Genomic DNA, 19,055 nt, shown 5'->3' with positions numbered 1-19,055 from the left:
TGAACTGGAGCCAGAACAGTAGGATGATATCAAGTTAGAAATGAAAGAAAACAAGACACAAACAGAAGGAAGGGGAGATGTGCCAATCGCCTGAAGGTTTCAGACAGAAGACATACGTTTACTCTGTCCAGCACCTATGACTTGGCTCTGCTTCTGAGGAGAAGTGTGTGTGTGTGTGTGTCAGTGTTAATGTGTGTGTTAGTGTAGAGGAGTAATTTGCAAATGCAGACGCAGAGACTGGATAGATATGTCGAAGGATCGAGGGGAAAAAAGCAAACACGTAAATGTGAATGAATAATGAGCATAACAGATTGTAGACGAGGCCGCTAAATTTTTTTGCCAAATCAGTGCCGTCAGTGTACACAGCGTAATGTATAGATACAAGAGAGCACGCACTGAGACACACACACACACACACACCCACACACACGTGCACTTTAATGTGGTTGTTTTTCCATCTGCTCCTTGTTTTCTGGTCCCTTTGGTCAGTTTTTGCTCATGTTATTGAGGTCTGGATATCTTCAAGAAACAGGACTCCATGGGTATGATGCTGTCATCTCTCTCTCTCTCTCTCTCTCTCTCTCTCTCTCTCTCTCTCTCTCTCTCTCTCTCTCATTCTCTCATTCTCTCTTTCTCATTCTCTCTCTCTCTTTATTATTTTGTTTGGCATTTATGTTTCGTTTGGAGGCAATCATTGAAGAATTTGAGGAACACGTGTCCTCAGCAATCATAATCAAGAAATCCCTCCTGGTCTCTCTCTCTCTCTCTCTCTTCTCTCTCTACACACACACGCACGCACGCACGCACCAGCACGCACGCACGCACGCACGCACGCACACACACACACACACACACACACACACAGAGGCCTGATTACCACTCAGTCTGGTCTTTATAAAGTTATAGATGCAGATTGGACGTGTCAGTCAGGACCTCACAGGAGGATGCTGGGATATTGGGAGAAATGATGAAGGAAGGAAGGATGGATGAGGAAAGAAAAGACGGAAAAAAGGAAATGTGTTTCTTAGAAATGAATGAAACGCACGCCGTTAAAAATTTGAAAAATTAAGCTGAACTTGAAAGATTGGTTTCACACGTAAGGCCCGTTTTTGTTTTCGACAAAATATCTACACATAACAAAGCAGTTACAGCTCCCTCTTCCTCTACACACACACATACACACACACACACACACACACACACACAGAACACACACACACACACATCCTCGATGGTCAGGTGCTGTGATAAAGTGCTGTCTGGTGTTCTCTCACTCGCTAAGCCCCCTGAGAGTAGATCAATACTCACTCAGCATCAGGTTACCTCTAATGTCTTCATGTTTTTAACCAGGCAGTGTGTATCTGTGTGTGTGTGTGTGAGTGTGTGCGTGCATATGCCCCTGGTGTGACCCAAGTTATAATTATCATTAAATGTCAATGAAGGCAATAGGAAGAGCTGGACTCTGCAGATAAGTCCCAAAGCCCTGACTCACAGCGCCCCCTAAGGACACCTGTTAGAAACTGAAGCTGCAGTGAAGTGAAGGAAGGATTTACTTCAGCCAGAGAAGAGATATCATATTGAAGATGGTGTTACTGAAAAGCAATGCATGCGTAAATCACTGGCTTTTGACTTAATTATTTACAAGAGGCACTTTACCACATACATCCCCCTCTTCCATTATCTGCCTGTGCTGTGTTTCAATTATACAGTTATATGCTTATTTAAAAAGGGTAGTTAACAAAAGGTATCCTGACCCCACAGGTATACACTGACTGTAACTACATCTTGCCTTGGACGGTTAGGATTCATTTTGCTCATCGATGTTAAAGCTGAGATCTGGGATAAAGTTATTGGAGGGGAATACACACAAGCAGTGTCACACCAAATCAATGGTTCAGCCTGATTATTTAAACTACTTTCATCGGTGGAAAGACCAAATCTAAGCATAATGAAAATGGTGGGGATGCAATATTCCTTAATTAAATGACATGTCAATGTTGAACTACAACAATCCTGTCGGCTAAGAATTACATTCTGGAGGAACTGCTGCCCAGATTATGTTCGTAGGGAGTTTGTAGTGGAGGGACGCTATCGAGGAGGATGGAGGACAGACAAAGTCCTAATGACTTTGTAGACGCAGGGATTTAGGCCTTTTTAATGATACTGTAAAAGTAAACATGTTTTTATCTCAAACTTCTAGCCAGTACCCACAAGTTAAGGCCTAATCATGAACTTAAAAACACTGGTGCCTATGTGAGTGGCACAGATGCAGTGGTGGATCTAAGATTTTTCTAAATCAGGGGCCAATTTTATGTCCAACATCCATGCACAATTCCAGACTCAGTAAGGTGCACATTCAAGTCATTCCTTGTTTACTGTTGGCTCTTTAGCTTTGAGAAATTCAAATGAGCTTAGAAAAGTCGTCACATTTATTGTTAGTAATTGAGAAAATGACAGCTGACAGGACAGAAGCACTCTAGGGGCCAATCACATTTCAGCCGGGGCTAGTGCCCTCCCCAGCCCTGCTCCTGGATCCGCCCCTGCACCGAGTCTCCTTTACCCCGATTGTTAGATATCCACCGAAAGGGCTGTTTCAATTAAAATGTGTAAAACAGATGTAGATGTCTGAGATAAACATCATTTAAGGAGACAGGGTTGACCACAAATAGCATCTGCAAACTGTGAATGAGGTTTACAGTGGACACTTTTGGGAATAGATTCAACATGGCTACTTGGACCGTCTGAATTATTGGGTTTCATTTCTTGTCTGACTTTGGTGTAGCCGCATAGCTACATTCTCAGGTCTCAGCAAATCCTTTAGCGAGCGCATTGTAAATCTTATTGATAGAAATGAAACCACAGCAATAAGACTCATGTTGTATGAAACTGAAATTTCCCTTAAATAGACTAGAAGAGGAAGAGGGGGAGGAGGCAGGTGTAACTGTTGCTAAAAAGCTGAATACAAGAGTGTGATAATTAGAAAAAGAGAAGAAAGTGTTTTCCCCTGCTCCACCCTGCCCTCTCTCACCTCCACCTCTCTTTATCCATTCCCTCATCTCTCCATCCCAATCAATCTCTCCCTCCCCCCCCCGCTAATGCACTCTTTCATGTGCTCTCCTATTTCTCCCTCTCTCCCCGCCGCCCTCTCTCCCTCACCCTGATGTCTCATGGCCCTTTTGTAGGCCCTCTACATTTTTGGGGGTAATGTGATCGCCCCCATTTCTCCCCAGGGTGGTCCGCTCCTCTCATTCAAACAACAAGCTCGAGCTGAATGGAGCTGGCAGGGAGAGGGGAGGCCGAGAGAGAGAGAACAAGACTGAGGGAGAGGATGGAGAGGAGGTAATGTGTATGTATAGCAGCCATTAAATCTCATCCCCGTCCATTCATATCTCCCACAAATAGGTAAGGTGTGCATATGTGATGCATTTCATCAGCCAAGTGGTGTGTGTCTGTGTGTGTGTGCGTGTAGTACTATACCTGTGCCATCTGTTTGGCTACATCCAGCAGCTGTTTCCGACTTAGTGTTGCCCCAAAGCAACATTTCCATTCAAATTTACTTCACTTTTTAATTTCAAAACTTCTAATTGTGTATTAAAAGGTATTAGAAGAGGTATTTTTAAATAACTTTTTTTTAACAAAGTGCATTAAAAGAAGTAGTCACTTCATTCATTTCGTACTTTAATTTCATTATGGTTTTAATACCAGCAAAATGAACGTCCTTGTCATGCAAGCATTTTATTGTCGGAGCTGAAGACTCGTCAAAGTCAAAATCAACTTTATTGTCAATTCTGCCACATGTAGAGGACATAGCCCTGTTTCTCCCTGATCCCCGGTGTAAACATAAAAGTTGACCGAACATAGACAGAAATTCTGTGAGCTGCTTCTGCTTTTTCTTCTTCTATTGTTTGACGCTGTCTCAACTTTCTGCCACTAATACGAAAGTCTGAACAACATCCAAACAATTGTTGTCACACCAAAACTGATCCACCATGGTTTGTTTGATCTGGGTCTAGACCAGGGGTCGTCAACGTTTTTCAGGCCAAGGACCCCCAAACTGATGGAGAGATGGAGCAGGGACCCCCTACTATATATATATGTGTGCATTGCTGACTGAAAGATAACGTCTTCATGATAACGATTCATGTTAATGTGTATTTAAAGACATTTAAATTTGTGGGGAAAAAATTTTAATAAAAAAAAAAAATTCTAGGGGTCGCAGACCCCCTGTTGAAGACCTCTGGTCTAGACCACCTAGTTTGGTCGAAATAACTTTTCCAAACCGTGGTCCGAGGCACCGTTCACACTTGTTACTTTGGTTCTATTAAACTGAAAAGTCCAAAGGTCCGGACCAGACAACGTAGATGTGAAAGTAACTGATGTTTCTGGCAATTTTAGTTTCCTTTTATATCTGTTTTTGGTCCCCACCAACTCCGATGTGCCTCTTCAGCTGCTCGATGCTTTCTGCTCTCCAGCTCCTGCCGAGCTCTGTCTTTCTTCTGTGTGGTGCTGGGCAGCTACAACATGTGGCAGGTTCCTCTGTTTTTCCACTGAAAACAGCTGCTCACTGCTGTTTTGAAATGAGATTGATGAAAGTGGTAAGAGAAATTGGACTAGTGGGCAGCAAAAACCAAAACAATGTGCTGAAAGAAAGCTACGGCTGAGGGAAACTGCAGTCAGGTGATAATGCTGAGGGTCAATCACTTTGAAAAACGTATTTCATACTACACCCAGTCATTTTAACCATTGTTATAATAATAGTTATGATTATTGCAGCTTAAAAGTTATATATAGTTGTATTAAGTTTATTTTTATGGACACTTTTCCAAGATCATATGCTTTGAATATCAGTTTTCTTGAAACAACTCAAATTATCCTCACAAAGAAATCAATGTGTGTATATGAAGTAAGTTGGTTTCTTTGGCTCGTAAGCTGCCAAATGAAAAAAAGAAATCTTCACCTTGGCAGCTGGAGCACGCGGAGGTCAGAAAATACACGTTCCGCATTTCTGTGAACAGTTTGAATTGGCTCTCTTTATAATGGCTCAGAATATTTAATAGCATTTTAGAGAAGCTGGTGCTCTGGTCGTATCCAGCAACCTTTCCTACCGTGAATTCGTTTTGACATCTGCAAAGCGCACACATGTACAGAGGGACTAGAACACTGTCTTACTGAAGTCTGGAGTTTGTGTTTTCCTATTTCTTTTTATCAGCTTCTCTGTTTCCATCTCATCTTTTCTCTATTTGACACATCATGCTATTGTTCCTCCTCTCTAACCTTCTTAATCTCCCTCCCCATCATCTCCTCACTCTTTAGTGCCCTCGGTTACACAACACACACACACACACACACACACACACACACACACACACACACACACCTATACATACCACTGCGGTGCCCCAGACAGCCCTCCACAATGTGGATGCCCCAAGGGAGCTTGAGTAACTCAGTCCCCTCTATCTGCCAACTGCTGTGTCACAAAGGGGCTCACGTTACACACACACACACACACACACACACACACACACACACACACACACACACACACACACACACACACACATGCACAAACAAATGCACTCATTCACATAATTAAACACATAGGCCCATACAGATACACACGCTCGATATTTAGGCATGCAAATACACACGCTCATATGATACACACACGTACACACTGACACACACACTCAGCAGATATTAAGCCAAGTCTCTTCATTGCCGTCTCCAAATTGAGAGAGAGGATTAAGCGAAGGGGGGAAAAAGTGAAACTGAGCTAATGTCCACCAAAGCTGCAAGGCCTCACACACATCCACTGCTCGCACAACCCCAAAACACACACTCACGCTTGCCAACAATGCTCCCTGACAAAGTTATTTCAAGGACGCAGTAATTTTGTCACCCTGGATTAAGTGACCTTTTCATCAGAAAAACCGTGCGTTCAAATGAAAATCATTTTATCCTCACTTGTCACCTCTCTCAGTGCAAATGTGTTTAACCATGTCTTCGTGTGTGTGTACCCACGATGTGCTTGAGTTAGAGGAGGTTGTTGTTATTGGCTGCGGGACTCCAGTTCAGCTCCAGTTTGGCTACGAGCTACAAACCTCAGACGCACACACACACACACACACACACACTCATACGTATGTACACACAGTGGTTTGTTGAAGTGCATGGAGGGAATGCTGTGGTCACACCTGGGAATGCTCTTTCAGCTGACCTGCCTAACATTTTCGCTCTCTTCATCATTTCCTTTCTCTAGAGGTGGAAAGTAACAAATTACCTTTAGTTTACTCTGTGTTTACTTTAAGGCAGAGTTTGGCTTCAGGAATGAACAAACCGAGTGAGACCTGTCATTTCGGAGTAAGTTGATTTTTAAATAAATTGACTTGTCAAAAACCATGATTGCAAACTTTGACAGCTTTTTGATAGAATTCAAAACTAGTAATTCCCCCCCCCCCAAAATACCGTTTAAACAATTACAGTTTTCGATAAAGGCATCGTAATAATAATAGATATAGATACATCCCAGCTTGACCTGAGCCTTTATGTGTGGAAATTGCATTCTCTTCCCTTCTCTGGGTTTTGCGTTGAGTTAAATGGAGACTCTAAAGTGTCAGAAGTTGTGAATGTGAGAGTGAACGGTTGTTTGTCTCTTTGTGTGATACACTGGTGACCTGTCCCGTTTGTACCCCTCGTCTCTGGGATTGGCTCCAGCTACCCCCCGCGACCCTCAAAGGATAATCGTTACAGATAATGAATGGAAGGACATACATAAAATATGCCTGTGACAGCTTTAGATGAAATTTCACTTCAGTAAAAACTTACTCAAATAAAACCATGTACATAATTTGATTCTCATTATAAGCTCAACAGTTTTTTTTGAAAGTTTTTGACTTTCTTGCCAAGAGTTTGATGAGAAGATTGACACCACCAAGTCAGTACAGTAAATATTAACCTGCAGCCAACAGCTGGTTAGCAGCTACTCTGGCTCTGTCCAAAGGTAACAAGATCCTGGCTACCAGCACGTCTAAAGCTCACAAATTAACACATTATATTTGGTTTGTTTAATCAGCTTAAATACAGTTAAATGCTGTTTTAGGGGTGGGGGCGTTGTGGAGGCTTTCACACTCACAACGGCCCCGGACGCAATTTTCTTTCTGAACCATACTGATTCAAAGAAAAACTAACCAATCACAGCACATTGCAGCATAAAAAAACAAACAAGTAGACAGCCCAGCCAACGTGTCTTTATGCTAAACTAATGTTAGCATATCTTCATATCTAACTGAAAGATATAGTAAATGGTCAATGGTAAAGCATAGTGCTTTTCTAGTCTTACTGACCATTCAAAACACTTTAAAGTACAAATCGCATTCACTCAATCACACTAGATTGTGGCTCGGGCTGCAATTTTCTATCTGAACTCGACCAAGCCTAAGAAAAAACTAACCGAGCCCAACACAAACCTGACAGTCTGTTTTGTTGGTGTCTGAACCCGACCAGTTCCTGAGGTTTTCCATGATTACAGGCACATGCAGTGTAAAAAGTTAAGTGGATAACCCAGCCAAAGTGACCGAACCTGACCCGAACATTATTTAAATTCTTTGTCCGAACCCAGTCCGACCCCGACAGGATTGGGTTGAGTAATTCAAACACACAGTCTTACAACACTCAGCTTCTTTCCATCACACACCAGACTGTTGCGCAGCTGCCAGAGGCAGTTTGGGGGTTAAGCATCTTGCCCAAGGGCACTTTGGATTGTGGACAGGAGGATTCGGAGATTGAACCACTGAACCCCTGGTGAATAGATGACCCTCTCTTCCCCCTGAACCACAGCTGAGTCCAGTGAGCGAATACTGTATTATGTACAGAGATGAATACATCTAGCCTAAGTTTTAACTCACTCACTCATCACTCTTCTGTCCCTCCTCCCTGCTACTACTAAAGGGAAGATCCCTTTATTGGTAATACTATCGTTTCTATTAAGAGTACTCAGTAATACCCCTCTTCCCTCAGTTAACGGGGCTAGACACAGCAGGCTGCCATCACAATGTGTAGGATGCACATAGTCTCACAGTGTGAATTTTAATTCTGATTTGATTAGAATTAAAGTGGTTTTAAGCCAGAGTTAATGGGTTTAGACTGGCTCTAATCCTGGTTTAATGAAGGCCTTGGTGGGCTGCTTGCCTCTTTCATCGTCCTGGACTTCGGCCCATCATAATCCAAGTGGTGAATTAATCAACCACTTTAGGATAAGTGGAGGGTGTGTGTGTAGGGAGGTGCTCTGTGTGTGTGTTTGTATGTTTTGAAAAGCATGTGGCAAATAACATACAATACATGATATAGCAAGGTTGTCTGTATCATTTTTCGGACAAATCTGGTCTTATGGCAACGCGGGGGTCATTCTTGACTTTCTTAGTTGCGTCCATAGTGTGTATATGTGTGTGTGTGTGTGTGTGTGTGTGTGCATTCTTAGCTGTGCTCACCCCGGGTACATGCTCGCTGGCTCACTCTTCTCTCCATCCCTATGTAACCAGAGCCAGCCCTCCCCTGTCAAAAATAAAAATCATTTGTCCGCTGCACGAGTGTGTCCATTAAAAATGCATGGTGGAGGGAACTGGGGGCCGCGGGGGGAAGAAAGCCGATCCGCGTCTCTCTCCGGAAGGGCATCGGAGTACCAAGGTGGACAAATGGCATCTAGAGAAGAAGGGACGGGATGGAGAGGCTGAGCGAGGGTGAGGTGAATGGGTGAACATGGTGGGTGAGGCCTGCCCACCCAGAGAACTCACTCTAAACTTGCCGAGGAAACGCTCAACTTTTGGGGTCCAGTGAAAGTGCGTCTTTCTCTTTTCCCGATGACGCACGGACACGGATAAATTCAAACCCTAAAACGAAAGATGCATCACAGTGTGAATTAAAGGCACAGATAATAGAGGAAGTGTCACACTGTGCTACTTTATTTAGTTAGGAATCCCCTTTGGGTTGTTTCTCTCTCATAAAACAAAAGCTCCTTCACATTTGGAAATAGATGGAGTCATGGAGTTCATTGTATTAAGCTTGTTTTTTCCCCTGCTATCTCACCAATGAGTTGTCCTCTTAGTCGTGGTCACAACAGATAAGGACACGTAAGGATTTTTGCATGATTTTTCATCATTTTAATCAATAGAGAATCATTAAAGGGGAGAAATGTATTCTGGCTGTACAGCAATATATCTATCCATCAGGTTTTCCATTAGCTGCACTGCTTATCCTCTGAGGGTTGCCGGGAGTTATCGGGGCCGACATACAGAGACAAAGAATCAACCATTCACCATCACATTCACACTCACCGACTGAATTTAGGGTCTTCAATAAACCTCACCACAAGTCCACGGAAAACCCACAGACACACGGGGAGAACAAGTCATTTCCACACATTATGGCACAGAGCAAGCAGGGCTAAACTTTTTCTATTCATTTTTTTTTTTTCCAGATAGTTTATTATGATCACAGAGATTATGCAAAAACGTATTTCTAACATGATTTAATACTCTCTACAAACCACTGAATTAACTGACTTGACGTTACTTGGCAGAAATGTGCAGATTTGAGTTCACCAAGGTGGAACTCGACGTGTCATGTGACTAGTGAATCTGCTATTTCCTTGACAGATTTCGATATTACCACCAATTTTGCTGTTTTGTATGATGGCGTGCACGAGCCTTTAGTCTGAGCCAGGTCAACAAAAAATATTTGTAATGACTGTTTGCCACTGCAGGTCGACTGTTCTCAAAGCCAAGAACCTGGCTGATATTCGGTCATACTCTGCATCCGCTATAGGAGCAGGCAAGGGAGTCGGTGGGCAGCTATAAATATCGGGGAATATGGGAAACATAAGGTTTGAGTTGAACTAAATTCAACTGGACTTAAATCCCTCTGCTCTCCATCGAACATGCACTCTTTTCAGGCCTTACTGCTGTGTGGTCTGTGTTATTTCCCCATTTTAAAGCAGGAGACCCAAAGATTTGAGTCGTTCCTACTCTCTGTACCTGTCAGTCTGTCTGTGTGCAGCAGTTTCCACCTCTCAGAGCTGTCAGTGCCGGATGAGAACTGCGTCACTTTGCTCACCAATTACACCTGTCAAAATACAAGTGTGTGTGTGTGTGTTTGTGCTGGTGTGTGCAACTCATTAAGATAGTGGGTGCTCATACTGTGAAACTCTCGCATTCACATATTTTCCTCTATCAGGTTGAAACCTAAAAACACTTTATCTTCTCTCTCATATCCATTATTTTCTGAGGCTGACTCTTTCAATATTTCACCCTCTCTCTTCCTCTCTTTTGGGACCCACTGTTTTCTTTACTCGGTCCCGTCCATCTGCTTCTTATAACACCGAGGCAGTCCGATCTGGTTTGCAGAAACCCCCTCTGAAAAATCAGGGCATTTATTCACCTACAACCAAGATAGTCCCTTTTCTTCATCAAAATAACCCTGCTTAAAAAAAAAAACCTGTCCGAGCACCATTTCAATAGGGTGGTCAAATCTGGTCCCAATTAAAATGGGGACCCCCTAAATTTCCTTCACACCCAGCTTGAGGAAGACCCCAGATTAGAGGAATATTTTCCTTATTGCCGACTTTACTTTTTTGCGGAATTCCATCGGCTAATAATTGAACCCATGTGTGCTTGGTATTCCGGGGTGTTCCCATTCTGGTGGATAAAAATGGCATGTTGTTACAGCCATTGGGGCAGGCGCAGTTTTTTTTCAAATCCATTTTTTTCTTCCTCCTTCTCCTCCTCCTCTTCTCCTCCTCCTCTTCTTCTTCACCGCAACCCTTGGATCGTTGCTTGGAATTAATAGAAGAGGGGGATTTTTCCCTTTTTTAAGTCTTGGTCAGATTTCCATGTGGGAAGAGGCGGAGGCCTAATTGAGATCAAATAAACAAAAAGTCACCTGTGAATGATTTCAGCTTATAATGAGACGCATGCTCGCTTGATGGAACATGCGCACGAGGCCCCCACTTGCCCATGCACACACACACTCACACACACACACACACACACACACACACACACACACACACACACACACACACACACACACACACACACACACACACACACACACACTCAACAAACTCAACCGGCCCAATTCGATAAGCACTAAAGCAGGTGTTCTTATCACTCCCATACTCACACACACACACACACACACCAAGGATTAGCTATGGCTTCTCATAAACTCCAGGACTCAACAGTGAGAGCTTGTGTTCTGCTCCCCTATGCAGTGACCCATCATCGTCCTGCTCCCTCTGGCTTTGTGAGTGCTCGGCTCCAACCAGGAATGAATGGCCACTTGTTAAATAAACCCAGGACGCTGCTGGGGTATCACAGTTGTCTGCGCAGTATTATTTTAAGTGGTAATATTAAGAAAAAGGCATCGGGAAGCCGTCTGCCTCTCAGCTGTTCCGCAGACGGTTTCTCTCTTTACCTGTGAGTGGTCTGTGGAGGACTGCGGGAGCTGGACTTTGATTCATGTCTTCCTAATTGTAATAGACCTGAATCCTCTAAAAACAACACGAGGATAATTCTTGTACACACACAGACACACACACACACACTTACACACAGGTACTGAGGCCTTTTGGGCACGCACGCTCGGAAACACACATACTCCACACGTAGGTAATTGTGCCCACCTGGGAAAACATCATTTAGTCAGGCGCCCCTTCCTTCTACTAACACTGCTCTTACAGCATGGATACATGTATGTGTGTGTGTGTGAGAGACCTCCTTTGCCCTCTTCTTGTTTTTTAATCCCAAATTGCATTTGACTATTAACACCCCCTAAGCCCCAAACCATCCAATTACAATGCTATATTTTATAAGCCTACCAGTCTCAGGCTTTCAAGGAATTTACTGTTTTTCTTTATGCAGCTCCAACAACCAACCAGGCAGCTGCAATAAAAATCAACCATCCATCCTTAGTCTCCCAGACATCAGATAAAAACGTCTTCTCCTTCTCGTCCGACCCCCGGGACTCTAAGTGCAATCTCAGAGTCCATAGATATTGATTTTATTTATTGTAACATAATCGCCACGGCCCGGGCTGACAGCCACCATGTTGGGGTCAAATTCCTTCACAGTCTGCTGAATGTAAAGTACTGTAAGCGACATAAATCTGTGTGTGGACTTCAAGGCAAGAGACACAAACGCCTCTTTGAGCTTGTGTTTGGGTTTCGCACGTGAAATTTATTGTTTTTCACTCATGTGTGGTGTATTGGCTCAAGAGGAGGAGGATGGTTAAAAGCACCCGAGCAGGGTGGAGTGAGTATTCATCTGTTCTACTTGTCTGCCTGACAGATATGTGTTTGTGAGTCGTGTTGTCTGAGCTTTGATGTGTCTGTGATGAGAGACGGGCTGTGACATCACTTTTACACATTTAGGGGTTGCAGTAATTTACTGCTGCTTTCATGCACTGAAGTCTGCACATTTTCTTTTAACTGTCTGGAGTGGCTGTATATGAGAACACAAATGTCTGAGTCAGTTGCTCCGGCCATTTTCCGTAACTTTTCCTGCCATCCCCCTGGTAAAATGTCCGTAAAATGTCCAGCAGGACACGTGTCAGATGCAAAACTGAAAAACAAAACAAAGAAACAAATATCTCAGTAGAGTAGGAGCAGAGTAGAAGACGCAGACGAATGCTTCAACTTGGAAAGACATACGGTATTCAAGAGCTTTTGGTGATGAGGACAGATGCTGGTGTCGCACAAAACATGTCCTGCCTCCTGATGCTCTACCCAGACGCCACCCCTCGCCTGACAGTTCCTGACAGTTTCCTGTTGTTGTGAACATGTGACTTGGACAATTTCCTGCTGCATTTTTCATACGTGAAAGGCAAACTCCGTAAAATGTCCAGAAATTTGTGGGCGGACATTTTCTGGATTTCATGTCTGGAAACGCCTTGTTTAAAAAAGGTAACGTTCGATGGCTTTTGAGATGAATTTCCACAAAAATCTGCGAATATATGTGGCAAGTTTACACGATTAAAGGAATCTTTTTTTCATTAGAAGATTGATAAAACTGTAATGTCTGTATGATGCCATTGGATTTATTAAGGTAAAAAGAAACTCACATCTTTAATTCAAGCTACACAAAATCCATTAGTTCATTCATTCAACCTTTATTATAACTTGGGAATACAAGAGGCCTCATTTACAATATAGCACAGTACAGAAAATAAACAAAACATTTCAATACAGCATGAAAAAACGAATAGGAAACAGTAAAATAAGCAAAATGGTAAAAACAGGAGCAAAAGTAAAAGCCTTGGGAAAAAATATACGACATAAACTTTTACTTCAAGCAAATAAATCTACTAATATTTAACGAATCAACTAAAAAAAGAACAGCTAGAGGTAAAATATGGTGAGATTAAAAACTTAAATTGGAGGATTAGATTGTTCTGCTATTCCGTGCTGCAGGTGCATAATGAAAAAACTGGATTTGCCAAGTTTAGTAAAAAACAGTTGGCACCAAAATCCAAATCTTGCCATCTTAACGTCAAGGGAGACAAGTGAGTGGCAGATGAAGACATAGACTTGGCCCCAGAGACGTCCCCTGCATTGAGGTAAAGGCCAGGGGTCTCGTGGCAGGCACCTGCTGCTGCTCCTTTTAATAATCACTAACTGATGCCAACGATGACACACGCACACAGGAGTGCGGGCATGCCAACAAACATGGGTAGGTGATCTGAACAGGCCCCAGCTATCTTTGGCATCTCCCCTGCCCCGCCGGCCGCCGTGCCAGGCTGCCCAGGCGGCGATGCCACCTGACACGGGCTGACACCACCACCAGCTGCTGCCCAACCTCAGTCACGTTAGCGTGTCTGCCAGTTGTTTAAATGCATGATGGACATTTACATAATTTAAAGCAGCCCACTGGCGTCCAGCACCGACTGTGTCTAATCTTTTAAAAAGCACCAGGGACAAATTGGTCACGGCGGTCGGCTGTCTTTCACCAAATCATTTACACAAATTTAGTGTTTCAGACATTTCTCCGCTGTGATCCGTCATCATCTTACATCTAACATGCATTTTTATTTATTATTCACTTGTGTTCTCACTTAACCCTGAATATGACCCTCTACTTTTTGGCCTAACTGCTTTTCTTGACACACACACATCTTCTCATCATAGCGGATCCTTTTCTGCCATCTACTGGTTTAAATAGATACTAAAGATGACTAAACAGTAAGTGATGGGTATAGCTCTGTGACATCTGGGATTGTGTATCACTGCATAACCATTGAATATTTGAATAGTTGGTGAAAACACAAGTAAAGGCTGTGGTTGAGGAGAAGCTGGTGGTGATACCCGTTTATGTTTGATTACCTCCATTTATCCACCTCATCCGTCTCCTGCCATAAAAAATATGATGGACTGGTTTTGTAAGGCTGCCACCTTCAGGTCTAAACATGCAACGTTATGATTTCAGTGTCATATGAAATGATATGGATATTCTCCTCGACATATATATAACACAGATGTTTGGTTGCCCTGTTAAGTGTTTGGCTGACTTTGAGTACTGCAGCACGTGTTTTCCATGCACTGTTTACTTAAACAGTACAATCTGGTATAAAGTTGGACAAGGAGAGATGATGGACATGGACAGGAATCCCAAAGGTTGATAAAACCAAATAGAATTTTTCAACTACAAATTGAAGTATTTGCACATATCATCCTCACACTGACGTCTTCTTGATACTGATCAAATATGAAAATAGAATAAACCCCACTTTTGCTAAGAGATCTTAGAGAGGGATTCAGGTAAGAGCACTAATGACAGTATTGCAGACATGAAAACAAAATGAAAGCAGCTGGCAGTGAGTTTTATTTATTAATTTTGTAATAAAATAATCAGATTAAAATTAAAAGTACAGGAAACTCTATGTCTAAATATCAGTGGGGCCTTTGCCTGCATGTAACAGCCACCGGTACTGTCGGATATCCTGAGGAATATCTGGAATTGGCTCAAATGACCTTATGTAACAGCCTGTTGTTGATAATACCTTTGTGCCATGTCACCTGTATACAGTAAACACACATGCTGCTGCTCTCATGACGTCAGCTGTATAGTTTACTTATAAAAGGAACCAAGCCACATGCATCTCCATTTTAAACTAAAGAGACATCAATAGACAGCATAATGAGAGCAGCTTCAGTTTTGCTGTTCTCGTGGCTCTGCCCGTTGGCCTCATGGGCTGTTGGGGTGGAAATAATTGTTGGAAGGGACCAGACCGAGTCCGACATCAGGACAGAGGTGAGGAGTCTCAGACAGATGGTGGTGGAGCAGCAGGTGGAGCTGAGGAACATGCAGGCCAGGCTGAAGCAGGCAGAGCTACAGGCAGGTGAGCAGGAGTTGGGCCTTCTCCAAACTAAAAACCGCTTGGAGAAGGTGAGGCTGGATCAACAACACAGTGGAGCTTTCTACCACACAAGCCAGAGTGACGGTGAACAGAAACGACCTGCAGCTCCTACAACGCAGGTTGGACGACTCACACACTCAGAACACAGACCAAGGTTTTGACGTTTCATCTTTACTGGACTTCTAATCAAAGACAATGCAAAGGTGGCCTTTTATGCTGCTTTGACGGACTCAGAAATCGTGGGGCCTCACAGTTCTCCAACAGTTCTGAAGTTCAGCAAGGTCTTCACCAATGTCGGCAAAGCCTACAGCGCGACCACTGGTCTCTTCACGGCACCGGTGAAAGGAGTGTACGTTTTTAGATTCACCATCTGTGGCTACATGAAGGAGGGCGTCACAATGGGAGTGCGACTAATCCACAACGAGAAGTCCATTGTGTATAATTTACAGACCTGGTCTCATGAGCGTTATGGTTTTGAACATTTGCAGTACCTGTCCAATGCCGTTATCCTAGAGCTGAACGTCGGTGATGAGATACACTTAGTTCTGCCAGAAAACGAGACCGTCTATGATAATTACAACAGTCACAGCACATTCAGCGGCTTCTTGCTTTTCAGTATGTGATGTCAATTCAATACATACATACATCCACACATTTTTTTCCAGAAGATAAGACACACACATAAAAGAATGAAAAATAAATCCAGATCAATGAACACAATTTTAGGACACATAATGAAAATCAAATGATGATTTTAACAAGTGCTGAAATTATCTGGTAAGAGAATGTAAAATATGAACAATGAATGTTTATAATCATCCAAATAAAAACACTTTCATTACCTGTTATCTGAGAATATTATTATTTCACTTCTTTATTTTTCAAGTGTTTTATACGGTGGCCGTGAGGGTCAAAACCCAATGACATTTACAGAAAACACAACAAGTAATTTTGTTTTAAGTGTTTTTCAGAGTCATTCGACGAACACTCCCATGAGTGAATGGTTGACAGGCAGGGCTGAAGATGTTTCCAAAAACACTTTCATATTTGATCCAGTAGGTGGCAGTCTGAGGACGCCATTGGCTACATGCACAGATAGCTGCATCAAGGAGAATAGGGAGAGGCCTGGAGGGAGTAAAATGACATGTGAAGTATAAAGTGATGTAACCTTTTCTGCTGAGGGCGTGAGGAGATCTTCAGAATCACATCTTCATAATACAAAACGTTTAAAGTTGATCCAAAAGAGAAAAAAAAGAATGCAGCTGTATACGTCCATAGCTGAGATATCAGTGTGATGTGAATGTGCAGACAGCCGCAGAGAGAGGGGTCGGAATGTACAGTGTAAACTGTCGATTGAAGCCCCTGTGATATCACACTGGAGTGACCACATCAGCCCTGGTAAACAGTGATGCCAATATAAAGTAGTGTCAGTAATAAGGGAACAATGAGGGCCGACATGATGGGATCAGCTGGAACACAGTGTGATTTCTGTCCTCCCCTCCGTCTCCGGACCTTTTTCACATCACAGTTTTGGGCAGTTGTCCAACAAAACAATTAGCAAGTATGGGAATCCCGGCCCTGCTCTCATACAGAGGCCCTCCCTCCTTTCTCTCTATCTCTCCTCCTCTCTCTCTTTCTCTCTCTCTCTCCTCCTCTCTCTCTCTCTCTCTGTTTTCTCTCTCTCTGCAGCTGGCCCCAGGGGAGAGGCGGCCAAGTTTATTTTCACCACGGTGGTCCCTTTGGGGTGGCGGCGAGGCCTCTGCCACGCCGTCGCTGATGTATTAGGTGCGGGTCCTTGAAGAGATGTCGGTGGGACTCTTTTATTACAACAGCACTCAATCTTATTGTTGCTGTTGAAGGATACTTGGTAGTGTCCTTTAAGCACGAAGTAAACAAGTGTGTATAAAAGTCCAACATGCAAAATCATCCTTCCTATTGTCGGTGAAGAGAAGCTTTAATGAGTAAAGCAACAGTACAACTTGACTGGTGAATATTAATGTGAATATCATAATTGCAACTGATGGGAAATCTGTGGGCGAAGACCATGATGTCAAAAGGCTAAAAACAAACTAGTTAGAGGACCTTGAGGGACTATTTTCCATAGTCACAAATGAAATGTCAGGAAATGTGAATGGCTGTCAGCTCAATATGGAAACATTTATTCAACTGATCTTCTTGTGCTTCTTTTTTCTGTTTCAATAACCTGATAAAAAAAGTGCAGGATTATCACCTTTACTAAGGAGGTTATTTTTCCATCTGTATTTGTTAGTTTATTTGATTGTAAGCAAGATTATGCAAAAAATACCTGATACGAATTATCCCAAAAAACTAAAGATACGGTATAGGACAAAGAAGAACGATCCTTGGTGGAGGTCTGTGCTCCACTGAGTGCAAGAAAGTGTGTTTAAAGTCTCAAAAGCAAATACTAATTTGCTCAAATCAATGTTAGATTGTTGTATAATTGGATTATCATTACTGAAGCATTACTATAAGCAACATTTTCATGTTTTTCCAGGGCAAACAGTTTCCCTGGGCTGTTACCGAAGTGACCTGAGGCAAGTTTGCTACAAAATAGCTTGACTCTTGGAATATGTGAGCTAATTATGGGTTAAAGATACAATCCCAAATATAGAATAAAAGTATCACAAAAGAACTTGAGGAAAGTAACTTAAGCAATAAGCAATTCGACATCTTGGTGCTACATGCATGCATATACTGCAAAGAAGAAGCTCTTAGCTACTCCCTTAAACGTGGTAAATGTATGTGTTTTGGAGGATGAGCTCTGGATGTAAGAATGAATAATAAACTGTAGCCAGGTCAAGGGATGGAGTGACAGAGTGTGGGAGGGATAGAGCAAAGATCTGGACCAAAAAAATGTTGATCCATGTGCAGTCCAAGGTCCACACATCTTCAGCAGTGTCCTTTACCTCCATCCCAATAAACCACATTGAGAGGGGAGAGAGAGAGGGGGGGAGGGGGGGGGGGGGGGGGCGTGTGTCAGACTGCATAAATAACTGTCTGCATGATGTAAACACAGCGGTCATAACCCGAGCGAATTAAAACAACTGGTCTGGGCGGGATTAAAGCTCAGCGCGCACTTTTTCTACCACTTTTTTAAAAAAAATGGTCCCGGGACAATAACTCACACTGCTCCTCACAACAAGGCTCAACTCTGATTGGCTTAGTATTAAATATAAACTGTCCAATCAGCACTAAATAGATTATGTGTATACCTAATGTTTTTTAGTTTTCTTTTAAATAAAAATATGAAGTTATTGTTTTAATCAGATAGGCCTAAAAATCGTCTGACATTCTTAAACATTAAATTAAATTGCTCCAGGATTACCAAATTACATCTCCAACTTTTTTGGGGACTTGTTTAAATCATTCGAGAACTTTAGTTGCATTTCAGGGTCCCAGATAATCTCTGAAGGCAAATGTTTGTTTGCGTAAGGACCACGGCGTCTACTGTTATCTATTAGAAACAACAGAGGGAGACTTATCTGCGCTTTGTTGGTGCTCAGGTTCTGCTGATTCTGACGGAGTGGACTGACGAGAGAGGTCAGGTCAGAGCGTCGGCCCACACACAGAAATAAAAACAACACTAAGAGAAAGGTGGGAACAAAAGACATGCCGCACACAAGGTG

At 42.8% G+C, this 19,055-nt stretch overlaps 1 protein-coding gene across 1 annotated transcript; it reads left to right on the top strand.

Moving 5' to 3' along the window:
* The first annotated feature begins 15,188 nt into the window (after positions 1–15,188).
* On the top strand, positions 15,189–16,227 carry LOC118099841 (complement C1q-like protein 4). Its single transcript, XM_035144619.2, has 2 exons — positions 15,189–15,437; positions 15,582–16,227. Exons 1-2 carry the CDS (start codon positions 15,189–15,191, stop codon positions 16,029–16,031), a joined length of 699 nt encoding a protein of 232 aa, XP_035000510.2. The 3' UTR covers positions 16,032–16,227.
* Positions 16,228–19,055: the final 2,828 nt, after the last annotated feature.

The sequence above is a fragment of the Hippoglossus stenolepis genome, chromosome 20 (genome assembly GCF_022539355.2).
Source record: "Hippoglossus stenolepis isolate QCI-W04-F060 chromosome 20, HSTE1.2, whole genome shotgun sequence".
Taxonomy (NCBI): domain Eukaryota; kingdom Metazoa; phylum Chordata; class Actinopteri; order Pleuronectiformes; family Pleuronectidae; genus Hippoglossus; species Hippoglossus stenolepis.
Note: the sequence above shows the minus strand (reverse complement) of the source record. Positions and strands in the feature narration are given on the sequence as shown.